The sequence below is a fragment of the Penicillium verrucosum genome (assembly GCF_028828655.1).
Source record: "Penicillium verrucosum strain IBT 35672 chromosome Unknown utg000003l_segment0_segment0, whole genome shotgun sequence".
In the NCBI taxonomy this organism is placed as follows: domain Eukaryota; kingdom Fungi; phylum Ascomycota; class Eurotiomycetes; order Eurotiales; family Aspergillaceae; genus Penicillium; species Penicillium verrucosum.
In genome coordinates, this window is record NW_026643212.1 from 3174184 (window position 1) to 3192660 (window position 18477).

At 45.2% G+C, this 18477-nt stretch overlaps 4 protein-coding genes across 4 annotated transcripts; 2 read left to right on the top strand and 2 right to left on the bottom strand.

Annotated features, from left to right (window-relative positions):
• Positions 1-362: 362 nt before the first annotated feature.
• N7516_008843 (uncharacterized protein) lies at positions 363-2110 on the bottom strand (the record flags this gene model as incomplete). Its single annotated transcript, XM_057221562.1, has 2 exons — positions 363-1393; positions 1450-2110. 2 exons carry the CDS (start codon positions 2108-2110, stop codon positions 363-365), a joined length of 1692 nt encoding a protein of 563 aa, XP_057071834.1.
• A 9442-nt stretch (positions 2111-11552) lies between these two features.
• Positions 11553-14334, top strand: chiA1 (class III chitinase ChiA1; the record flags this gene model as incomplete). Its single annotated transcript, XM_057221563.1, has 2 exons — positions 11553-12105; positions 12164-14334. The coding sequence occupies 2 exons, from the start codon at positions 11553-11555 to the stop codon at positions 14332-14334; spliced, it is 2724 nt and encodes a 907-aa protein (XP_057071835.1).
• A 1156-nt stretch (positions 14335-15490) lies between these two features.
• Positions 15491-16132, bottom strand: N7516_008845 (CinA family protein; the record flags this gene model as incomplete). The annotated part of the gene is made up of 3 exons (XM_057221564.1): positions 15491-15650; positions 15698-15963; positions 16037-16132. The coding sequence occupies 3 exons, from the start codon at positions 16130-16132 to the stop codon at positions 15491-15493; spliced, it is 522 nt and encodes a 173-aa protein (XP_057071836.1).
• A 964-nt stretch (positions 16133-17096) lies between these two features.
• On the top strand, positions 17097-18284 carry N7516_008846 (uncharacterized protein; the record flags this gene model as incomplete). Its single annotated transcript, XM_057221565.1, is given in 3 exon segments — positions 17097-17148; positions 17202-17537; positions 17548-18284. The coding sequence occupies 3 exon segments, from the start codon at positions 17097-17099 to the stop codon at positions 18282-18284; spliced, it is 1125 nt and encodes a 374-aa protein (XP_057071837.1).
• Positions 18285-18477: the final 193 nt, after the last annotated feature.

Here is an 18477-nt window from a genome sequence, read left to right on the forward strand (position 1 = left end):
TAGGCGCGAAAATATTTATTCTTCCAAGTCCACAGTGGAGAAAGGAGAGAACGTGGGACTCGCGATCCAGATCATTTTAGTGGTGCCACTTCTGCAGAAACTTTGGACTCAGTGTCGAACTTTAAAAGGTGTTCCGAGTGTTCCGGAAGATGAATTTGATTTGCCGCTCAGCACACGCCACTGTGGGGGCCGATGCTGTTGCAATGCCTGTTTACAGGAGTTTAGTCTGAGGGGGCGTTCTCAAGCCGCGGTAGTACCTGCATTAGGCTTATTCTGTGATGGTACCTACACGATTCGGTTGAAATTATATGAATAATTCTAGATCTAATTCTATATTACACAGAACAAGGCGGAATGATTTCTCAGACACTCTCGGCCAGCAACACAGGGTTCAGCACCACTGGGTATTTAGGATAGTTGGGCTTGTAGACCTTCTGGCAGCGACCGTTGTACACGCCAGTCGTGCTGGTCACAGTCTCCTCCTCGTGCCCAGGCACACCCAAGCGCGCCAAGGGACCATCAACAGGCTCGGCCTTCTCCCAGCCAGGCCCAGCGCTGGGGTTCTGAACAAACGCGACAAAACGGGCGTGTAGGTAATCCGCCAGCTGTTGCTCCGCATCGGTCACGCCATCCAGGCGCGAGAAGCACTCATTGCCGCCGTGGAAAAAGGGCACCTCGCTGCCGTGTGAGGGCCCGAGATTGGGGATCGGCAGCACATTCGAGTAGTTGCCGAACCAGCGGTAGATCCAGGTGGGTTGCTTGGCGGCGCGTAGGTCCAGCAGGGCGTCGGTCGCGCAGAGGAATCGCGCGTCGCCGTAAGAGGCACCGCTCATCAGGGAGACAGTGGCGTAGTCGGCTTCGTCGTAGGCGGCCATGAGCTGGTCCTCGGGCACGAAGGCAATGTCGGCATCAAAAGTGCGGATCCAGGACGAGAAGTCCGTGTTCTCGCTACCGTAGACGTGGCCGAAGAGCTCGCCCTCCTGGTCGGAGTTGCCGACGATCAGCGGCACCGATGTTGCGTAGTCACCCTTGACGAAGCGGTCGGTGTAGTTGGAAAAGCGGGTGATCTCGTCCACCACCGGTGAGAACCAGGTGTTCGAGGTCGAGTTGAAGTACGTCGTCTGGAAGGCGTAAGTATCTGCTGCGCGCAGGCAGTCCAGAGTGTAGTTCTCAGCGGTGCAGGCCAAAGTCACGCCGGCATCCAGCATGTCCTGAACCACCTGCTTTAATGCGACACCGGGGGGTGCAATGGCCGGACCAGATTGGGCGTTGGCAGACATCTCGATCGCGCCGGCCAGGAAGGTATCGGGATGATTCCAGAGATAGTGATCAACGTGGACTCCACCAGATGAATGGCCACCCAGCACGATGCGCGATTTATCACCACCGAAGGCTAGCGACTAGATTAGTAAAAAGCCAAAAGGTGGTTTAAGAGAAAGGGGAGCCTACCCTCAATGTTCTTGTAAATCCACTCCATGGCCAACTCCACGTCCAGGATTCCAAAGTTCTGGGACTCTCCCTGTAGCTCAGGGGCATTGGGCGAGGCATAGATGCTCTCGCGGTAATTAAAGTTGACGTAGATAACATCATTACGGGCAAAGTTAAAGCCTTGCCATTGGGCGTTGCTGCTGCCGCCGGTGACCATAGCCCCGCCGTAAATATAGACGAACACAGGAAGATTGGCACCCTTGCTTGGAGTCCAAATGTTGAGGCTGAGGCAATCCTCGCTCTGGTCGGTGATAGCAGTGCCAGACATTGCCTGGGCACAGGATGGTCCATAGGCAGTGGCCTCCAAGTGGCCATTGGGGAACGAGCTGATGGGCTTAGGAGCCTTCCAGCGGTTCTCACCCGCAGTGGTCTCAGCAAAGGGAATGCCTAGAAAGACGGAGGTGTCATTCTGGAAAAGGCCATTGACGACACCTTGCTCGACGCTGACGCTGGGAGAAGTAGGCTGGAATCGACATACATGGGCCTCTGCACCCACGAAAGCCAAAGCCGTAGCCGTCAGGCTCAAAATGCGGAAGAAGAAACCCATGATCGCGAAGAAGGCCGGAGGGTGAACAAGGTGATCGTTGGTGGTAATGGTGGGAGACGGGCACTTAAGCAGCATCCATGGATTGTTCTTGGCCTAAACGGATCAGACTGTCTTGGATGACTCGTCCAATCATAACAAATTCTGTGGAGTACAACCACGTGCCAACCATGTGGCGCACTAAACAGGCGATTGATTTCTTGTGTTAGCTCGACCCACAATGGAGGTTTCCTACCTACCTATTATAGCGATTAATATATCTTGGAAGGAACTTTGGAAGCCTATTGAACTGGTTATAATCCACGTGCAGGAGAGTTTGAATCCTTCCAGAAGCTTAATATGGCATCAAGTTTATAATACCTTGACCCCTAGAAACAACTCGAAGCGTGTCTGGGAACCGGACCGTTAGGATCTCACTCGCAAGGTTGAAAGCAGGATCTAAAACGGGTCATCAATATGAGGCCAGTAAGTGCAGGCAACAGAAGGAGGAGATAACGTATTTAACTACCGAGAGTGGGTTCACCGCAAAACACATGGTAGTACTCCGTACATGCGATAAATTACAACTTGATATCCCAACAACGATGGTCTGTCTATGTGGGGGTTACTTATTGTTCCATGCTTTTTAGGTGATATCTAGCTTCTGTAGGGAATTTGGAAAAAAATTTAGAACTTTGTAACCGCGATATATATACGGTGAGTCTTACGCAAAGGCGTTTTTAACACCCTTTCAAGTCCAACTACCCGTATTTTGGCTCTACCGCCTACCAAACGCTCACAAAGTTATACCATCAGGCGCCTAAAATATCCGAAACACTCGTTGAAAATCGGCTCTAAGTTTTGGGGCTAGTTTCTCTTCAGCAGGGTAAATTTCGGCATGATATGCACTCGGCCTGCTGCACGGCCCAACAGGCCAAAAGGGGTAAAGGGCGAAAGTGAAAGGTCGAGGAGGCACATGGTGAAGCTTGGGCGGATAATTTAAGCGACGGAACCTTTTGTAAGCATACGGGACTGTATTTCTGCCTTAACAAGGTAATTTGACAGAAATCTGACGTATTGAAATGTATGCACCTCAGGGCTGATATGGAGAACTCTGCATTTTCTACATAATAGAAACTGCTGTTTCTGTGCGGTTATTACTAAGCATGATTACATAATCTTCCATGGTATCATCCCATGTATGCAACCCTGCACTTTGACACACCCCCCCAGCTCTTAAAGCCTGCATTTTTCTTGGCTTTCAGAGCTGCCAATTCCTAAAGCCTGCATTTTCCTGGCTTCAAGAACTGCTAGTTCCTTTATTTCTTCACTTCTTTTCCACTTCCTCTAGATGAATCAGATGCCTGATTTCTCTCATCCTAATCATCTCTCGGAAGAGATGCTGCTTCTGTCTTAGAAGCGCCTTTGTAAGTCTATCTATAGGCATCGCTGTAGTTGGAACCTAGTCTATATTGACTCTGCCCGCACTAACTTCTTACTTCATCTAGGATCGATTGATATCTATATGCCGCAGCTTCGTATATATCGTCGATCCCTCCTTCGTTAATAGATCGACTGTCTGCTGATTGTCGTATATAATGGATAAGGGATGATCTAGTTAGAAGCCTAGTGCTTTAAGGACTCGACGCTACTATTAGACGGTTTTTCCGGCTTCTACTAGAGTAAGAAGCTCTGCCTTAGTTATCGACGTTATTACTGTCTTCTGTTTGGATACTTTCTAATCGATTGGACTACTATATAACTTATAGATATATCCTTCCGAACTCTTCCTATCTTTGTTATCTCCGAACGATATATCGCTTATAAATTCAACTGATTTTGTAGCCAACTAGATACTAAGGTTTTCGTTTCTAGTGCTATATTTAATAGCCTAGAACCTAGTTTTATAAAGGTATTAAATCACTCGGTCGATAGTATCGATATGCTTCGGACCGGGGTTTATTAGAAACTTAGCTAGTTTAGCTATAGCTTTTGCTATATCTAGCCGGGAGATAGTAGTAGTATACTAAGTAGATCTAACCTTAGCTTAGAAACTATAAATTTAGCTCGGTAATACTACTCTATCGAATAGAAGAAGCTGATCGGTAGTAGCTAATAGAGATCCTACCTTCCTAGTAGTAATCAAGTTATATTTAGCTACTATACTCTTAATATAACTATCTTAGTATAGCTAGAGTTTTATCTAATCTCTATCTCTAATAATACGGATATTTAAGAACTAGTTTGCTTCTAGTTCTTATAATTCCTATTACTTCTTAATATCGTTATCTAGCTTAGCTACCTATTTAGTATAGTAAGGATCTAGATAGTTTATAATAATAATATCGTCTATATAGAAGAAGACGATAATACTATTTTTAATAAAGATATACGGATCTTCCGGTACTAGGGTAAGATCTAGCTTTACTAGTATCCTTATTACTTCTTACTACTATAATCTTAGTGATATTTGTAAGCTATAGAGAGCTCTATAGAGTAGCTAGTATTAATCTTATACTTCGAATCCTTATAGGCACTTAGTATAAACCTTACTTTAGAGCACGGAGTTTAGAAATATAGTAACCACGTCTCTTTATATTATATTAAGATTGAATACTACTACTAAGATAAAGATTACTCTCGCTATTTTAATAGCTAGGGTAGCTACCCTTTTCTCTTCTATCGATATCTATTAAAGATTACCTTTAACGTAGATTCTCGCTTTAAACTTCTTAAGAAATCTATCTATATCGAATTTATAGGTAAAGACTTATTTTAAAGGTAGTATCTAGATTCCTCTCTAACTTTGATTCGGAATAGGCACTTTAGTATAGGTTTCTTTCTTCTTAAGTATCTAGACTTCGAAGCTTACCGCTACTATAAATCCTTCTCCGAACCGGTGCTTCTTAATCTATGCCTAGTTCTCTAATAGTAGGGGTAGTTTATCTCGGTAAAGCTTCTTATCGAATCTTTTACTTATACCTATAGAGAAGGTATAAAGTAAGCTTAGTAGATTATTTTGATTATTATCGAGAGATAGGTATATAGTATAATCTAGATCCGTCCTTAGTCTCCTAGATCTACTACCGGTAATAATATTTAATATATCGATATTACCTAATATATCCCTTAATACTCGTTAGGATAATAATAATAGTTAGGATAACGCTCGGTAGTCTCGATAGGACTACTCTCGATAGGACTGCTCTCGATAGGATAGTGATAGTGCCGGTGACGGCGAGTATACTATTTCCTTTTATAGCTATCTCTCTATCTCTACTTCGTTATTACTTATTTTTATATCCCTATCTACCCTCCTAGTTTCGATTAACGGGATCACGGAGATCGGATCTAGCGACGATAATAGTGCTTCTCTAGGTTCTAGATTTAATAGAATTGATAGATTTGATAGAATCGGAGGGTTTAATAGTAATAATAATGATCTTAATAGTAGTAGAGATAATAGTATATCTAAGAAGCTTCCTAGTAGGCCTCTCTATAGATTTGTTTGCTTTCCTATTATTTGCTCTTTTGTTTACTCCCTTAGTCTAATTATTAACTATAGGGTAGGCAATCTAGCTACTTCCTTTCTAACCTATAGTGGTATTCTATACCTAACCTCTTTATTATCTCTATTATCTATATTATTAGCTATATTATTAGCTGTATTAACTATATTATTAGCTATATTAGCTAACTTAGCTGTATTAGCCGTATTATCTCTAGCTTATTCAGTATACTTAGTTTTATTATATAGTGCTATCTTAGCTATCGATCTAGGTATCTCTATCTAGGTACTGATCTTAGCCTATACTTTATTATTAGTAAGTACCTATAGCTATATGCCTAGTCTATCTATTATAGTACTAATAGTATCTTCTTCCTTAGGTATCGATTTCGAATACCTCCTTAATTTATCGAAAACGGTATCTCTAACGACGTCTACCCTTCTATTACGGCCTTTATAGGGGAACTATATCTTATATAGGTTCTTAGAGATATACCCTACGAGATATCCTATCTCTACTCTAGGTACTATCTTATCTAATTGTACTCTCTTAATAATTCTCGAGTACGTTAGATAGCTATATAACCTTATATTTAAAAGGTTGATCTTTTAGTAATAGATACTATCTAGTACGGTATACTTTATTAGTTCTTTCTAAGGTATAATCTATTAATCTCTAATCTTTATTAGAGTCCTATTAAGGATATATACTACTATATATATTACCTCTAGCTATAGGTTCTTAGGGAGATCTATATTATTAATTAGAACTCTAGTAGTTCTTACTACTATCCCCTTAGATCTCTCGGTAGGACTATTTATCTCCGGTAAGCTAGCTAGCGAATGCTTAATTATATATCCCTCGGCTTCTATTATTATTTTAACTTTAAGACCTATACTCCGCTTATTATTATAGTAGAATACTCTAATCTCGATCTTTAGCTAGTTCTTAATTAATACTAAGAACTTCCTAATAATAATCTAGTAATCGTTCTTCTTAGTATAAGTAAAGATAAAATAATATCTAATACTATTAAAGTAAAAATACGTTAACTAAATATACCTATTATAAGCTACTTAATTCTATACTAGGTCGAAATAGACCCTTCCGAAGATACTATATATCTCTCCTATCTTCCGGCGAGAGATCTACTTCGGGGTATCTACTAATTAATAAGCTTTATATACCTACGTTTCGTTCTTACTAGGGTTGCTTTTAATAGTAATCCCCTTAGTTATCTCTACTAGCTTAGTAAGACGTTACTAACTAATATAGCCTAGGCGTCTATACTAAGTTTAGATTAAAGCTTTTAACTTTAGCTTACTTACTAACTTCTTTATAGCAAAGGCTAATCCTTCTCTAGTTAGTTATTTTAATTATATTAACTTCTAATCCTAATATACTTAGTATACCGGTTTCTTAGTTAATTTAATATAGTTCTTCCGGAAGTTTATTACTAGCCCCGCTTTTATTATTAACCTATTAGATATTAGATTACTATAGAAATTAGGCGAGTACTTAGTGTTATATAACTTTATTTAACTACTTTTCTATTAATAGGGCTAATACTATAGATTACTATAGTGCCTACCCTATTAATACTCGTTTCCGTATCTCCTACCCTAATACTACTCTATATATCTTCGAAAGTTTTAAATAACTCCCGATTATTATATATATATATCTACATTCCGGTGTCGACTACCTATCTCCGTCTAATTAGTTCGGCTTTATAGATTTAGGTAGATATAACGGTAGTAGAGGTTAGAATAGCTTACTTACTAGCCGCCGGCTTACTTGTCTAGGGCTTGCTTACCTAAGGCCCGCCGGCCTATAGCTTAGTTTCCTAAGGCTTACCTACCTTTAGTACGCCGGCCTATAGCTTAGTAGCTTATATAGAGAAGAACCTATATAATAAGTTATCTTCGTTATTAAGGGTAGTATTTACTTACTACGCTGCCTTTCCCTATAGGTTTTCTTAATATCTCTTATCAACCTAGGCCTTCTAAGTAGGGTTAGCCTTTATAGCTTTCTCCTATTTCTACTTAGCTTCTTTGTTTCTAGTATACCTAGAAGGTTTGTCCTTATTAAAGACGTCCTAATACTTCTAAGGTAGGTACTATCTATAGTTCTATCTATATAGATATAGCTTTAATTTAAACGGTAGTTCTTCTCTAGCTAATTTTATATTAGCTGACTTTATCTTAGCTAGCTTTACTTCTTCGTAGCCTTACTAAGTCGAAAAAGTAGCTTTAAAAATACCCCGTTGATTAGTAATTAGCTTACTATAAGTGATCTTCTAGTAAGCTCGATACCGGTTAAGAAGCTTAGTAAATCCGATATCTTCTTTATCTTATAGTCTTAGAGTCTATATCTCGTAGAATCTAGGTAATATTATTAAGATAGTATTAAGGAACTAAGTCGAAGTATTATTTACTTCTAGTATTCCTATTCTTTTATAGCTTAATTAAACTATCTCCTAGTTTAATAACTATTTGTTAATATTTATATTTTTATCTAACCCTTTATCTAGGCTTCTCTATTATTAATAGAGCCTAGTAGAATAGGTCGGATTATACTCCGAGGCGAACCTTTCTCGAAGGTTTCGGAGTAGACTATATAGAGTCTTATAGTCTATAATGAACGGCTAGAAGTTCACGTAAACGCTATTCCGGATTGCCGTTATAATTATACTTAACCCCTTCTTTTCCTAGGTATAGAGCGTGTTCTTTATCGACTAGTTCGATTAAATTACTTTATAAGTATCGACCTATTTATCGCTATACTTCTTCTCCGCTTCTTTAATCGATATAATCTCTACCGGAGCTTTCCGTATCTCCGGTTCTTATTCCTTACTAGGATCATATAGCTCCTAAACGTCAAATTGTACTACAATCGATTCGATATTAGCGATCTATATATCCTAAGTTTCGGTGTCCTTAAGGATAACGCGGGAGGATGGACCCGCGGAGAGATAATCGGCTATGATTGTTGTTGACAGATTTCCGATTCTTTCTTCGATTTAGGGGTTGCTTCGTCGCTAGGTAAATTACCTTAGTATCGATTGGAAGCAGGGTTGATCTTTGAATTGATGTTTAATGGAACAAAGCCGGGCTCATAACTGACAGAAATCTGACGTATTGAAATGTATGCACCTTAGGGCTGATATGGAGAACTCTGCATTTTCTACATAATAGAAACTGCTGTTTCTGTGCGGTTATTACTAAGCATGATTACATAATCTTCCATGGTATCATCCCATGTATGCAACCCTGCACTTTGACATAATTTTCAATTCTATAAAAATGCAGCTTTTGGATTTTCTTAAAATTGTTATATTATGTAAGGTTCAAAACCATTACTAATGGATATTGAGGGCAAAGAAATAAAACGTGGTTCAGATATAAGAGTTTGGAAAATATCGCATTTCGAATATCATAGGGCAATTATTGAAACCAGGAAAATCATAGGGCCGCCAATTGATGGATATTGAAATTACTAGTCAGTTTGTCTCAAGTGAACTTCTCTCGTGTGCCATTTAAGTTAGTCTCACATATCATTGATCTAGTTATACTAGTTATACATTGTTATACACTGAGATTTCCGTCGTAAATAATATATAGTAAAGACCATTTAAAGATAGGATTCATAGGAATGAACGGCCAAATGCAACGGTGAAATAATGCCCTGAAACAAAGGAACAGCTTACAAACTGTAGGCTTGCGCGAGGCTGACTTTAGGAGTTGACGCTGTTGTAGGTTGGCCTATCATAAGACCTGCATGTATTTGGTATTCAACACCTTCAAATCGATATCGAGTGATATGTTCCTAGTTGAATGGCGATAATTCCTGCTTAGTCCCCCTAACTGTGAACCATTACTGCTGCTCAAAGGGTCAAGAGTCTATCATCTGGCGCATTTGACAACATATATTGTAACTGTCAGCAGGTATGTTGCTGGATTCTTCTCACAAAAGCCGACGATGCGCTCTAATATTCGAGGGTTAATCGTTTGGGATGGAATGCCCGCCTTTTTAAATCACCATTAACCCCCGGACATATGCATACGAAAGCTTCTAGACAAGTTGGACTGGAAGGGTTGCAGAATGGCGAACAAGAACAGCGAGGGAGAGACAGGGAGAAGACAGGTATCTTGTAAGTGCTCGATCAGACCGGTCGTAAAGGGAGGGAATTTGAATTCGGCTGCAGAGAGCCATTCTTGGCATCGTTTTGGTCGCCAGTGAAAACGGAGGGAACAAGCGTTGAAGTAAGGAAGAACCCACATCTAGTTAGCCCTACATCTCGATAGGGCTGGATGATGACTAATAATGTGGGTGCATCTAGGCAGAATAGTGGTGGTACATACAGGGAGGCGGTCAAGGTGGGGGCTCGCTCCTCGAAGTTATAGGAAAGGCGACCGTTTCTGGCTTCATTTTTCACTGGTGCCCATACTCTATTTGTAAATTGCGCACATCCAAGATTGGCTAGCGTTTCAATAGTGAGCAATCAGGCATGATGATAAGTGGCGTTATTGTCGCCTAAACATGCCCTTAGAACGGGCATATCTCCGAGGCACACATGGGTACCTTGCATAAACCGGGAATTAAAAGTGAAAATATAACGTGGAAGTTTGGAGGCCGTGGGCTAGAACGTGTCCAACGCACTGTACTCCGTATCTTGCACAGAGTTACATCTCTCAAGATGAGTTTAGGTCACCAAACTAAGGGGGACTTGAGGCGCTCAATTTGAAATGAAATGAGACACCAATCTTAAAGTGCCATGAGTGCCGTGATTGCTGTGATTGTTGTCATTGCTGTGATTGCCGTAAGCAAATAGAAATGGTGATCCGGCTTCTTCCCGGATCGGCACCCATGATTGGCGTACCTGGAACTGGTCTGCCCCACTCTGTAACCCTCGAGGGTTTAGCGTTGGCTTATTAAGTTTTTTAGTCTCGGGCAGTCTGTGAACTCCTTGATTTGGAAGACATTCACAACACTTCAACCCATATTCTTCTAACCTGTTACACTCATCTGTACATTCTAACTATTCTACTAGTTGATGCAAACACTTGTGACTTGTCAAATGAATATTCTTTTGTTCTACCCTCCTACCTTCCCGCGTCAATATGTTGTCCATCTCTCGGATTTAGCGGACAATATACACTGGTCGGTGGGCCCCGAGGTATCCCTGCTCTAGTGCCTAAGCGATAGGCTATGATTGGATTTTGTGTATCAAGCCAACTCCCCCTCTCCAGTCATGACCCCATGCTAATGCGGCTAGAGTCAGTTAGGGTCTTTTAGCCTCTTTTATGCGGCTCTTGCAATTTTACTGCGCCGAGATAGGCCGGAATAGGCACGGGGCCAGCACATACCCCTCTCCAAACAAAGCCTGTTATGGCTGATGGCTGATTCATTTCTTACTCGGATGTGACTCTTTTACGCCACTGGCTGCATGGTCTTATTATACCTGCGTCTGGCCTGTCACCAGTCTACAGTGGAAAAGCTGGTCCACACCACTTTCACGTTGCGTTGCCATGGATTTAGCATCATCGCTGGTGTGAATAGATTTGGTTCGCCCCAGGGTCTAGCGTTCACACTATCCAGATTTGAATCCACCTTGCAACTCTGTGTTGGGGTTGCCCTGCACCGGTGGAGTGCCTTCGGAGTGGCATTGACCTATGAGTCGTGGAATCATCCGGATATCATGCGCTCTCATTTCCACGCTTTGATAGCTCTATTCTCCTTTCTGATTAGTGTGCACCATGTCGGAGGTCGGCATCTGCTCCAGGGGGCGGAGATGAATATCCCCCAGCTGGCGCTCGATGTATTTCAGTCTCTTTTCCCCCGGAGACTTGTTGCATTTTCTTTCGACCATCAACACTCTCATTTTGAGCTCTTTGGAAAACTTTCCAAGCAGATATTTGTCTGCGTCCTCTCGTTGTTCGCGAGCTAACCTGCCATTCCTTTTATCGGGTTAACCAGAGATTTGTGTTGCATCTAATTATTGCATATAATTACTACATTCATTTCTAGCTATGACGTTCAAGTCTCTTGCCGCCGTGTCGGCCCTGTCACTCTTTGCATCGTCTGCTATTGCTGTCGATGCCAGTCTGAAGAATAATGTTGCTGTCTACTATGGACAAGGTAATAACCAGCCCCGGCTCAAGCATTTCTGTGAACAGACCACTTCGGACATCATCAACATCGGGTTCATTAATCAGTTCCCCCAACATGTGGGCGACTTCCCTGGTTCCAACTTTGCCAATCAGTGTGATGGCGCCTTTTTCCCCGGTACCGAACTGCTTAGTGGCTGCCACCAGATCTGGCAGGATATCCCCAGCTGCAAGGCTGCCGGCAAGACAGTCCTGCTGTCCATCGGGGGTGGTAGTGCCACATCCCAGTCTCTCCCAGACGATGCCACCGGTGAATGGTTTGCGGATTTCCTGTGGTACTCCTTCGGTCCTTACAATTCAGTTCTTTCTTCATTGGGTTGGACCGATACCATGCTTGGCCTACTTTACCCTCGTCCATTCCTCACCGCCTCAGTTGATGGATTTGACTTTGATATCGAGTACAACGGAGGAGTTGGTATGTTCCCATAACCCTCTAACTTCCTCATCATACTATCTCTAACACCGCGATCTAGGATACGCTGCCATGATCAATCGTCTGCGGGAGCATTACGCCACGAGCACCGAGCAAACATACTACATCTCCGGTGCTCCCCAGTGCCCCATCCCCGATGCTCAGCTCAGCGACGCCATTGCCAATTCGTACTTTGATTTCCTCTGGGTTCAGTTTTACAATACCCAGGGTTGTTCTGCTGCGGACTATGTCCATGGGACCGGCAAGTTCAACTTCGATGACTGGGTTGGTGTCATCGAGAAGAGCGCCAACCCCAATACTAAGCTGTTCATCGGTCTTCCCGCTTCCGAGGCTGCCGCTAACGCTGGATTCTACCTGACCCCCGACGAGGTGAAGCCCCTCGTCAAGACCTACATGGACAAGCACCCCAAGCACTTCGGTGGTATTATGCTTTGGGAGGCCACCGCCGGTGACAACAATGTCATCGATGGAGAAACATACAGTGAGCACATCAAGGAGATTCTGTACGATTGCGCTCCTCTCCCTGTCACATCTACGACCGTTACCCCAACCCATTCCTCAACTGTGCCTCCTGTTTCGTCTTCGACTGTCCCACCTTCCACCACTTCCACCGCGGTCGCTTCTTCCACCTCGGTTGCTTCTTCCACGTCGGTTGCTTCTTCCAGCACCGCCGCTCCTTCCAGCTCCGTTGCTTCGTCCACCTCTGTCTCCGCTTCTTCCACCTCGGTTGCTTCTTCCACGTCGGTTGCTTCTTCCACCTCGGTTGCTTCTTCCACCTCGGTTGCTTCTTCCACCTCGGTTGCTTCTTCCACGTCGGTTGCTTCTTCCACGTCGGTTGCTTCTTCCACGTCGGTTGCTTCTTCCACGTCGGTTGCTTCTTCCAGCACCGCCGCTCCTTCCAGCGAGTCTCCTTCCAGCGTCCCTATCAGCTCTGTGACTGCTAGTCCTTCCGCTTCATCTGGACACCCCTCCGCCACTGGAAAGCCCACCCACAGCTCGCATGGCCACGGACACGGACATGGACACGGCTCCCACACACACACCCACGCCCATACCGTCACTGTTCCAAGCTCCACTCCCCTCACCTCGGGCCACTCCTCTAGCACCGCCACTGTCTCTTCTGCGATCGAGTCTGGCGCCTCTTCTTCCACTAGCGAAGGCACCATCTCGACCGGTGTCCCGTCTTCCAGCGACGAGACTACTGGAAGCTCCAAGCCTACCGGTGACAACACCACAGGCGGCTCTAAGCCTACTGGCGACAACACTACCGGAGGCTCCAAGTCTACTGGCAGTGAGACCACCACGGCCCCCGCTGGTATCACCGCCACTCCCTCCGTCACTGGCTCGCCTTCCTCTTTGGCTCCGGGTACCACCACAACCATCATCGTGACCTCCTACGTTGATATTTGCCCAACTGGCTTCACCACCATCACCACCACCATTACCAAGACCTGGTGTCCTGGTGACTCACCCGCCACTCCCACCGCCACTGGCACCGCCGGGATCACCGCCCCTACTTCCGGCCCTGCCACTTCCACTGCCGACATCCCTGAAGGCTGGACTACTACCGTCACTGTCTGCACCCACTGCGCCGCTACCCCTACTACCGTGACCCTCACCAAGCCCGTTGCTACTGCTACCACTACTACCGAGGCTGTGTCGCAGCACACTGCCCCTTCGGTGCCTGAGGGATACACCACCACTGACGCCTTCTGCAAGTACTGTGGCCCTACCGGTAGCACCGTAACCCTGACCATCCCGGCCCCCACCGCTACTGCCATTGTTCCTGGTGCTGGCTCCGGCTCTGGCTCCGGTTCCTCTGGAAACGGTGAGGGCTCTGGCGCTGGCTCTACCCCTGGCTTTGGTCCCGGCTCCTCTGGAAACAGTGAAGGCTCAGGCTCAGGCTCTGGATCTACCGGCGAGGCTACAGTGCCTGGCGTCGCCCCCGTGGTGCCATCTCCTTCCTCCAAGCCCGTCCCCAACAATGGAGCCGGAGGCTTCCACGCTGGCAGACCGTCGTCCAGCATCGTGTTCCACCCCTCGCCCTCGCGCACTGCCGTCACAACCACCGTCACGGGTACAACCGCAGAGCCCACCAGCAACCCCGTGGGCGTCTCCCCGGTCTACCCCGGTGCGGCCTCACGCTCCAACGTGGCCGGCCTCTTCGGTGGCGTCCTCGCCGTCGCCCTTTCGATGTTCATGATTCTGTGAAGCTGCCCACTTGGCTGGACAGCATGATCTCATAATCTACGCGATATGATTGATCTCACGATGCTGATCTCAAGAACCGGTCCTTCCTAGCGACTGGTTGCTTTTTCTTTCTTTACGATAGTGTCTTTATTATATATTCTCTTTTATCCGATCTCCAGTCTCTGGAGTGATTCAATACCTCTTGGCCTTATATTTTGTGATTTACTCTGGTCAGTAGTGGTGAGACCCTCGCATCTTCGAATAGAAGTTTTGCGAGCGGTCGATTCCGTTTTTCTCAATCTCCTAATGATATCCATTTCAAGGTGTCGCTGTCGAATCTGACCTCTTTTTCATTTATTTTTGCTTGTTTTACTATCTACAATATGCAGATATGCTCTTTGTATAAAAATACCATATTAACTTATATTTTTCTACGACCTTGCAACCCTTCGATGCTATTCACTTCTAAGGTTATTTATACCGGTGGTCCTGCTGGCAGTAGCGAACCTCGGAAACATGCATACCTATGTATCGGATAATGCCTGGCACTTGAGACCTTTCTCCTTCCATTTTAGTGCTCACCTCTTGCCGCTTTTTGATCTCTGCCCTTTCTACTCTTTCTACGGAGTATCGGACCTTCTTGACTAAATTCCTGCCCGAAGCGAATCCGTCTGATCCTCCCATTTGGATCCACGTGGTGCCAATCCGCCACAAATCGCGACAACGCAATCCCCACTACTCCCGGCTGCCCAAGATCATAACCCAGGTCAGGAGGAACAAGCTACCAGCCTGGTGGGCCATCTTAACTCGCATCCGGCCCGGATTTGCTTCTGCTAAGCTCAGCAAAATATCACCTGTATGCGTATCCACCCCCGGTGGTCGCTTACGGGTAGCTAGTAGCCATATAGGTTGAATACATGGGACTAAATTAAATTAGGCTTAAATTATGCAGGTCTCTACACCGCTACTTTAGGGGTATTTGTGAATCTTTATAGGGTAGGCTGTTGTAGTTATAACTAACTAGTTACTAACTATCAAACTACCTAGGTACCTTCCTGTAAGGTCCTACCACAAAGTTTGACGATTTCCTACGTGTTGCTCAAAAGCGGTTGAATTAATCATTATTCAATCGTCAAAAGGCATCGACGGATTCTTAATGAACAGAAACGATACCAGTTTAGCTAGATGGCGGCTTAGTCTGGGTTATTACATCTCTCAGCAACTTCAACGCTTCCCTCGCAAACGCAACCATATTCTCTGATCGATCGTTACTTCCCGTCTCGATCTCTCGTGTATAATTTCCCTGTGCGGTCGATACAGCCACAGCTACGTAGCCACTGCAAAGTCTTAGATAAATAGAGCCCATAGAAAGACGTTTACTTACGGAGTCCGATTTCTCTCCGTCCCGCCCGTCGGCCCAGCTGTGCCGCTTTCACACACTGCGTAAGTCGAGTTTAGGGTGCACCGGGTATGATCAGCCATATTAGCGACAATCTCCGTCGTGGGTCCGGCGTAGGTTTCTAGTTCTGCTGGTGTCCAGCCTGCAAACGCAAGGCGGGATTCTAAGGTATAGACAACAAGTCCACCTTTATATATGGCTGATGCGCCGGGAGTGGAGAGGAGTAACGCGGAGATGAGACCACCTGCAGCCTGTTATGGAGATATCAGAAACATTTATATCAGTCCAAAGAGGCATAGAGAATGATAGGAAGGATCCACGTACGGTCTCAGCAACAGAAACGCTTTCATTCCGGACTCTTAAGAGGCTGAAGATCTCTAGAATGAGCGGTTTGAGGCTGGCTGGGGGGAATTCTGTCATTGTGGTGTCTTCTTCTGAGAGTTGGCGATGATGTGAAACTGCCCATGTGGGTTGAGTTGGTTGATTTTCATGGCCATGGTTTAGTTAACTAGTTATTGATTGGTTGCTTGGTAAGCGGCGGATCCTATAAGTACCTAGGTATGTCAACGTCATTTACATGGTATTATACCATGAAGATCCTGTGATTTCGAGTACCAGGCATACCATTTATTACGTTTAGTCATCATTACCGCTCAGATTGTTGAAACAGCGGGTCTTGTCATTTCAGTTGATTACACTGCAATACAGACAGATTTCTGTCATAGACGAGACCATTACGTCACATGATACACTGACCACTTTTCCCCGGTCATCCATCAATCGCATTCAATCCTATGCGGCCGAAGCCGAAATATCCACGGCCGAAGTTTGATGCATGCAGGCAAGGCCCAAGCGAGCCCTCGGATAACCACCTGTGTCTACCTCTCCGATCGATAAGCTGTAAAAAAGCACTACTGCCATCTCCCATGATAAGTAAGCCCGAGGTCGATACTGCATACTATTTAGAGGTTTTCCATACCTTCAAATTGCCTCATCTTAACCTATATCCCAGCGTATATTGTTGGAAGGTAGGCATTCTCTGTAATTGTAATTTTGGTATCTTGATTTTCCTGCCATACCAGACCAGATTAAGGCATTAAGGCACCATTGTATGTATTAAATCAGAAAGTAACCCTGGCCCCTATGCCGCTGCAGAATCAAATTAGAGATGTCTTTATATCTCTTTTTCCAGCACATTTTATCAATTATTTTCGAGCTCAAATGATCAAATGCCAAAATAATGAATAGTATGAAGTGCATAGTTGTGCCAGTGTGCAACAATTTCCCCGCATTCTGATATCGGACCTCGGATGCGGAGAATTATTTAACAGCCCTGGAGGTACCTCACCTTGGAACTTCATTGTCTCCATATGCAATGCAAAGAATGTCACCATTGAAGGGAATCAAAGTCATTGAGCTAGCAGGCCTAGCTCCTGGTACGCAATTAACCCCAGAAAACACAACAATCACAATTAACAACCACTCCCAGGCCCATTCGCAGGCCTCCTCCTAGCCGACTTCGGCGCCTCAGTCCTCCGCATAGACCGACCCAACTCCATAAGCGGTGACCAACTAACCCGCAATAAAACCTCCATAACCCTCGACTTACGCTCCCAAACCTCCCTAAATATCCTCCTCCGCCTCCTCACAACAGCCGACATCTTAATCGACCCTTTCCGCCCCGGCGTCCTCGAACGCCTCGGCCTCTCCCCAACAGAAGTCCTTCTAAAACACAACCCCCCGCCTAATTGTCGCCCGAATGACCGGCTTCCGCCGCGACGGGAAATACAAAGACATGGCCGGCCACGACATAAACTACCTCGCCGTCTCGGGAGTGCTGTCGATGCTCGGCCGCGCAGCAGAAAAGCCCCACGCCCCAGGTAACATCCTCGGTGATTTCGCCGGCGGCGGCGCTGTCTGTTTCCAGGGGATCTTGCTTGCACTTATCTCCCGCTCCCATACAGGACGCGGCCAGGTCGTCGAGGCGAATATGGTTGATGGCTCGGCGTATCTTGCTACGTTCCCGCGACTCGGGAGGAATACTCCTGCGTGGGCGGAGCCGCGTGGAGAGAATTTGCTCGATGGGGGGTGTCCGTATTATGATACGTACGAGACTAAGGATGCTAGGCGGTACTTTGCGGTCGGGGCTTTGGAGCCGCAGTTTTATGTGGCGTTGGTGCGGGGATTGGGGTTTGAGATTGGGGAGTTGCCGAAGAGGGAGGATAGGAAGGAGTGGCCAGTGTTGAGGGAGATCTTCACCAGGAAATTTAAAGAGAAGACGCGCGCAGAATGGGAGGCTGTTTTTGATGGTACGGATGCTTGTGCTACGCCTGTTTTGGAGCAGCGTGAGCTTCAGGAGGATGGGTATGAGCAGCGGCCTGTGGTACATCTGGTTAGTACACCTGCGGTCCCGATTCAGGCGGATAACGGTGGGTGGACGGGTGGTGGAATGTTACCTGGAGATGGGGGTGTTAATACGCTTAGGGAGTGGGTTGGGTGGGAGCGTGGTAAGGATTTTGAGGTTAGGGAGGATGGGACCTTTGTGGTTGTGAATAGCAAGTCAAAGATTTGAGGTCTTTGCATGACATACATGGAAAGCCTTGATATTATAGCTGTTGCACAGGTCAGATGTATATGTTCACATGATTTAGACTATGTAACAGACTCTAAAGAGGCAGGTATCTAAATTATAAAGAAACACTTCCAGTTCCCCTTTTCCCGAGATACTCCAACACATTGCAGACATTAAACTTCATAAATGCCAA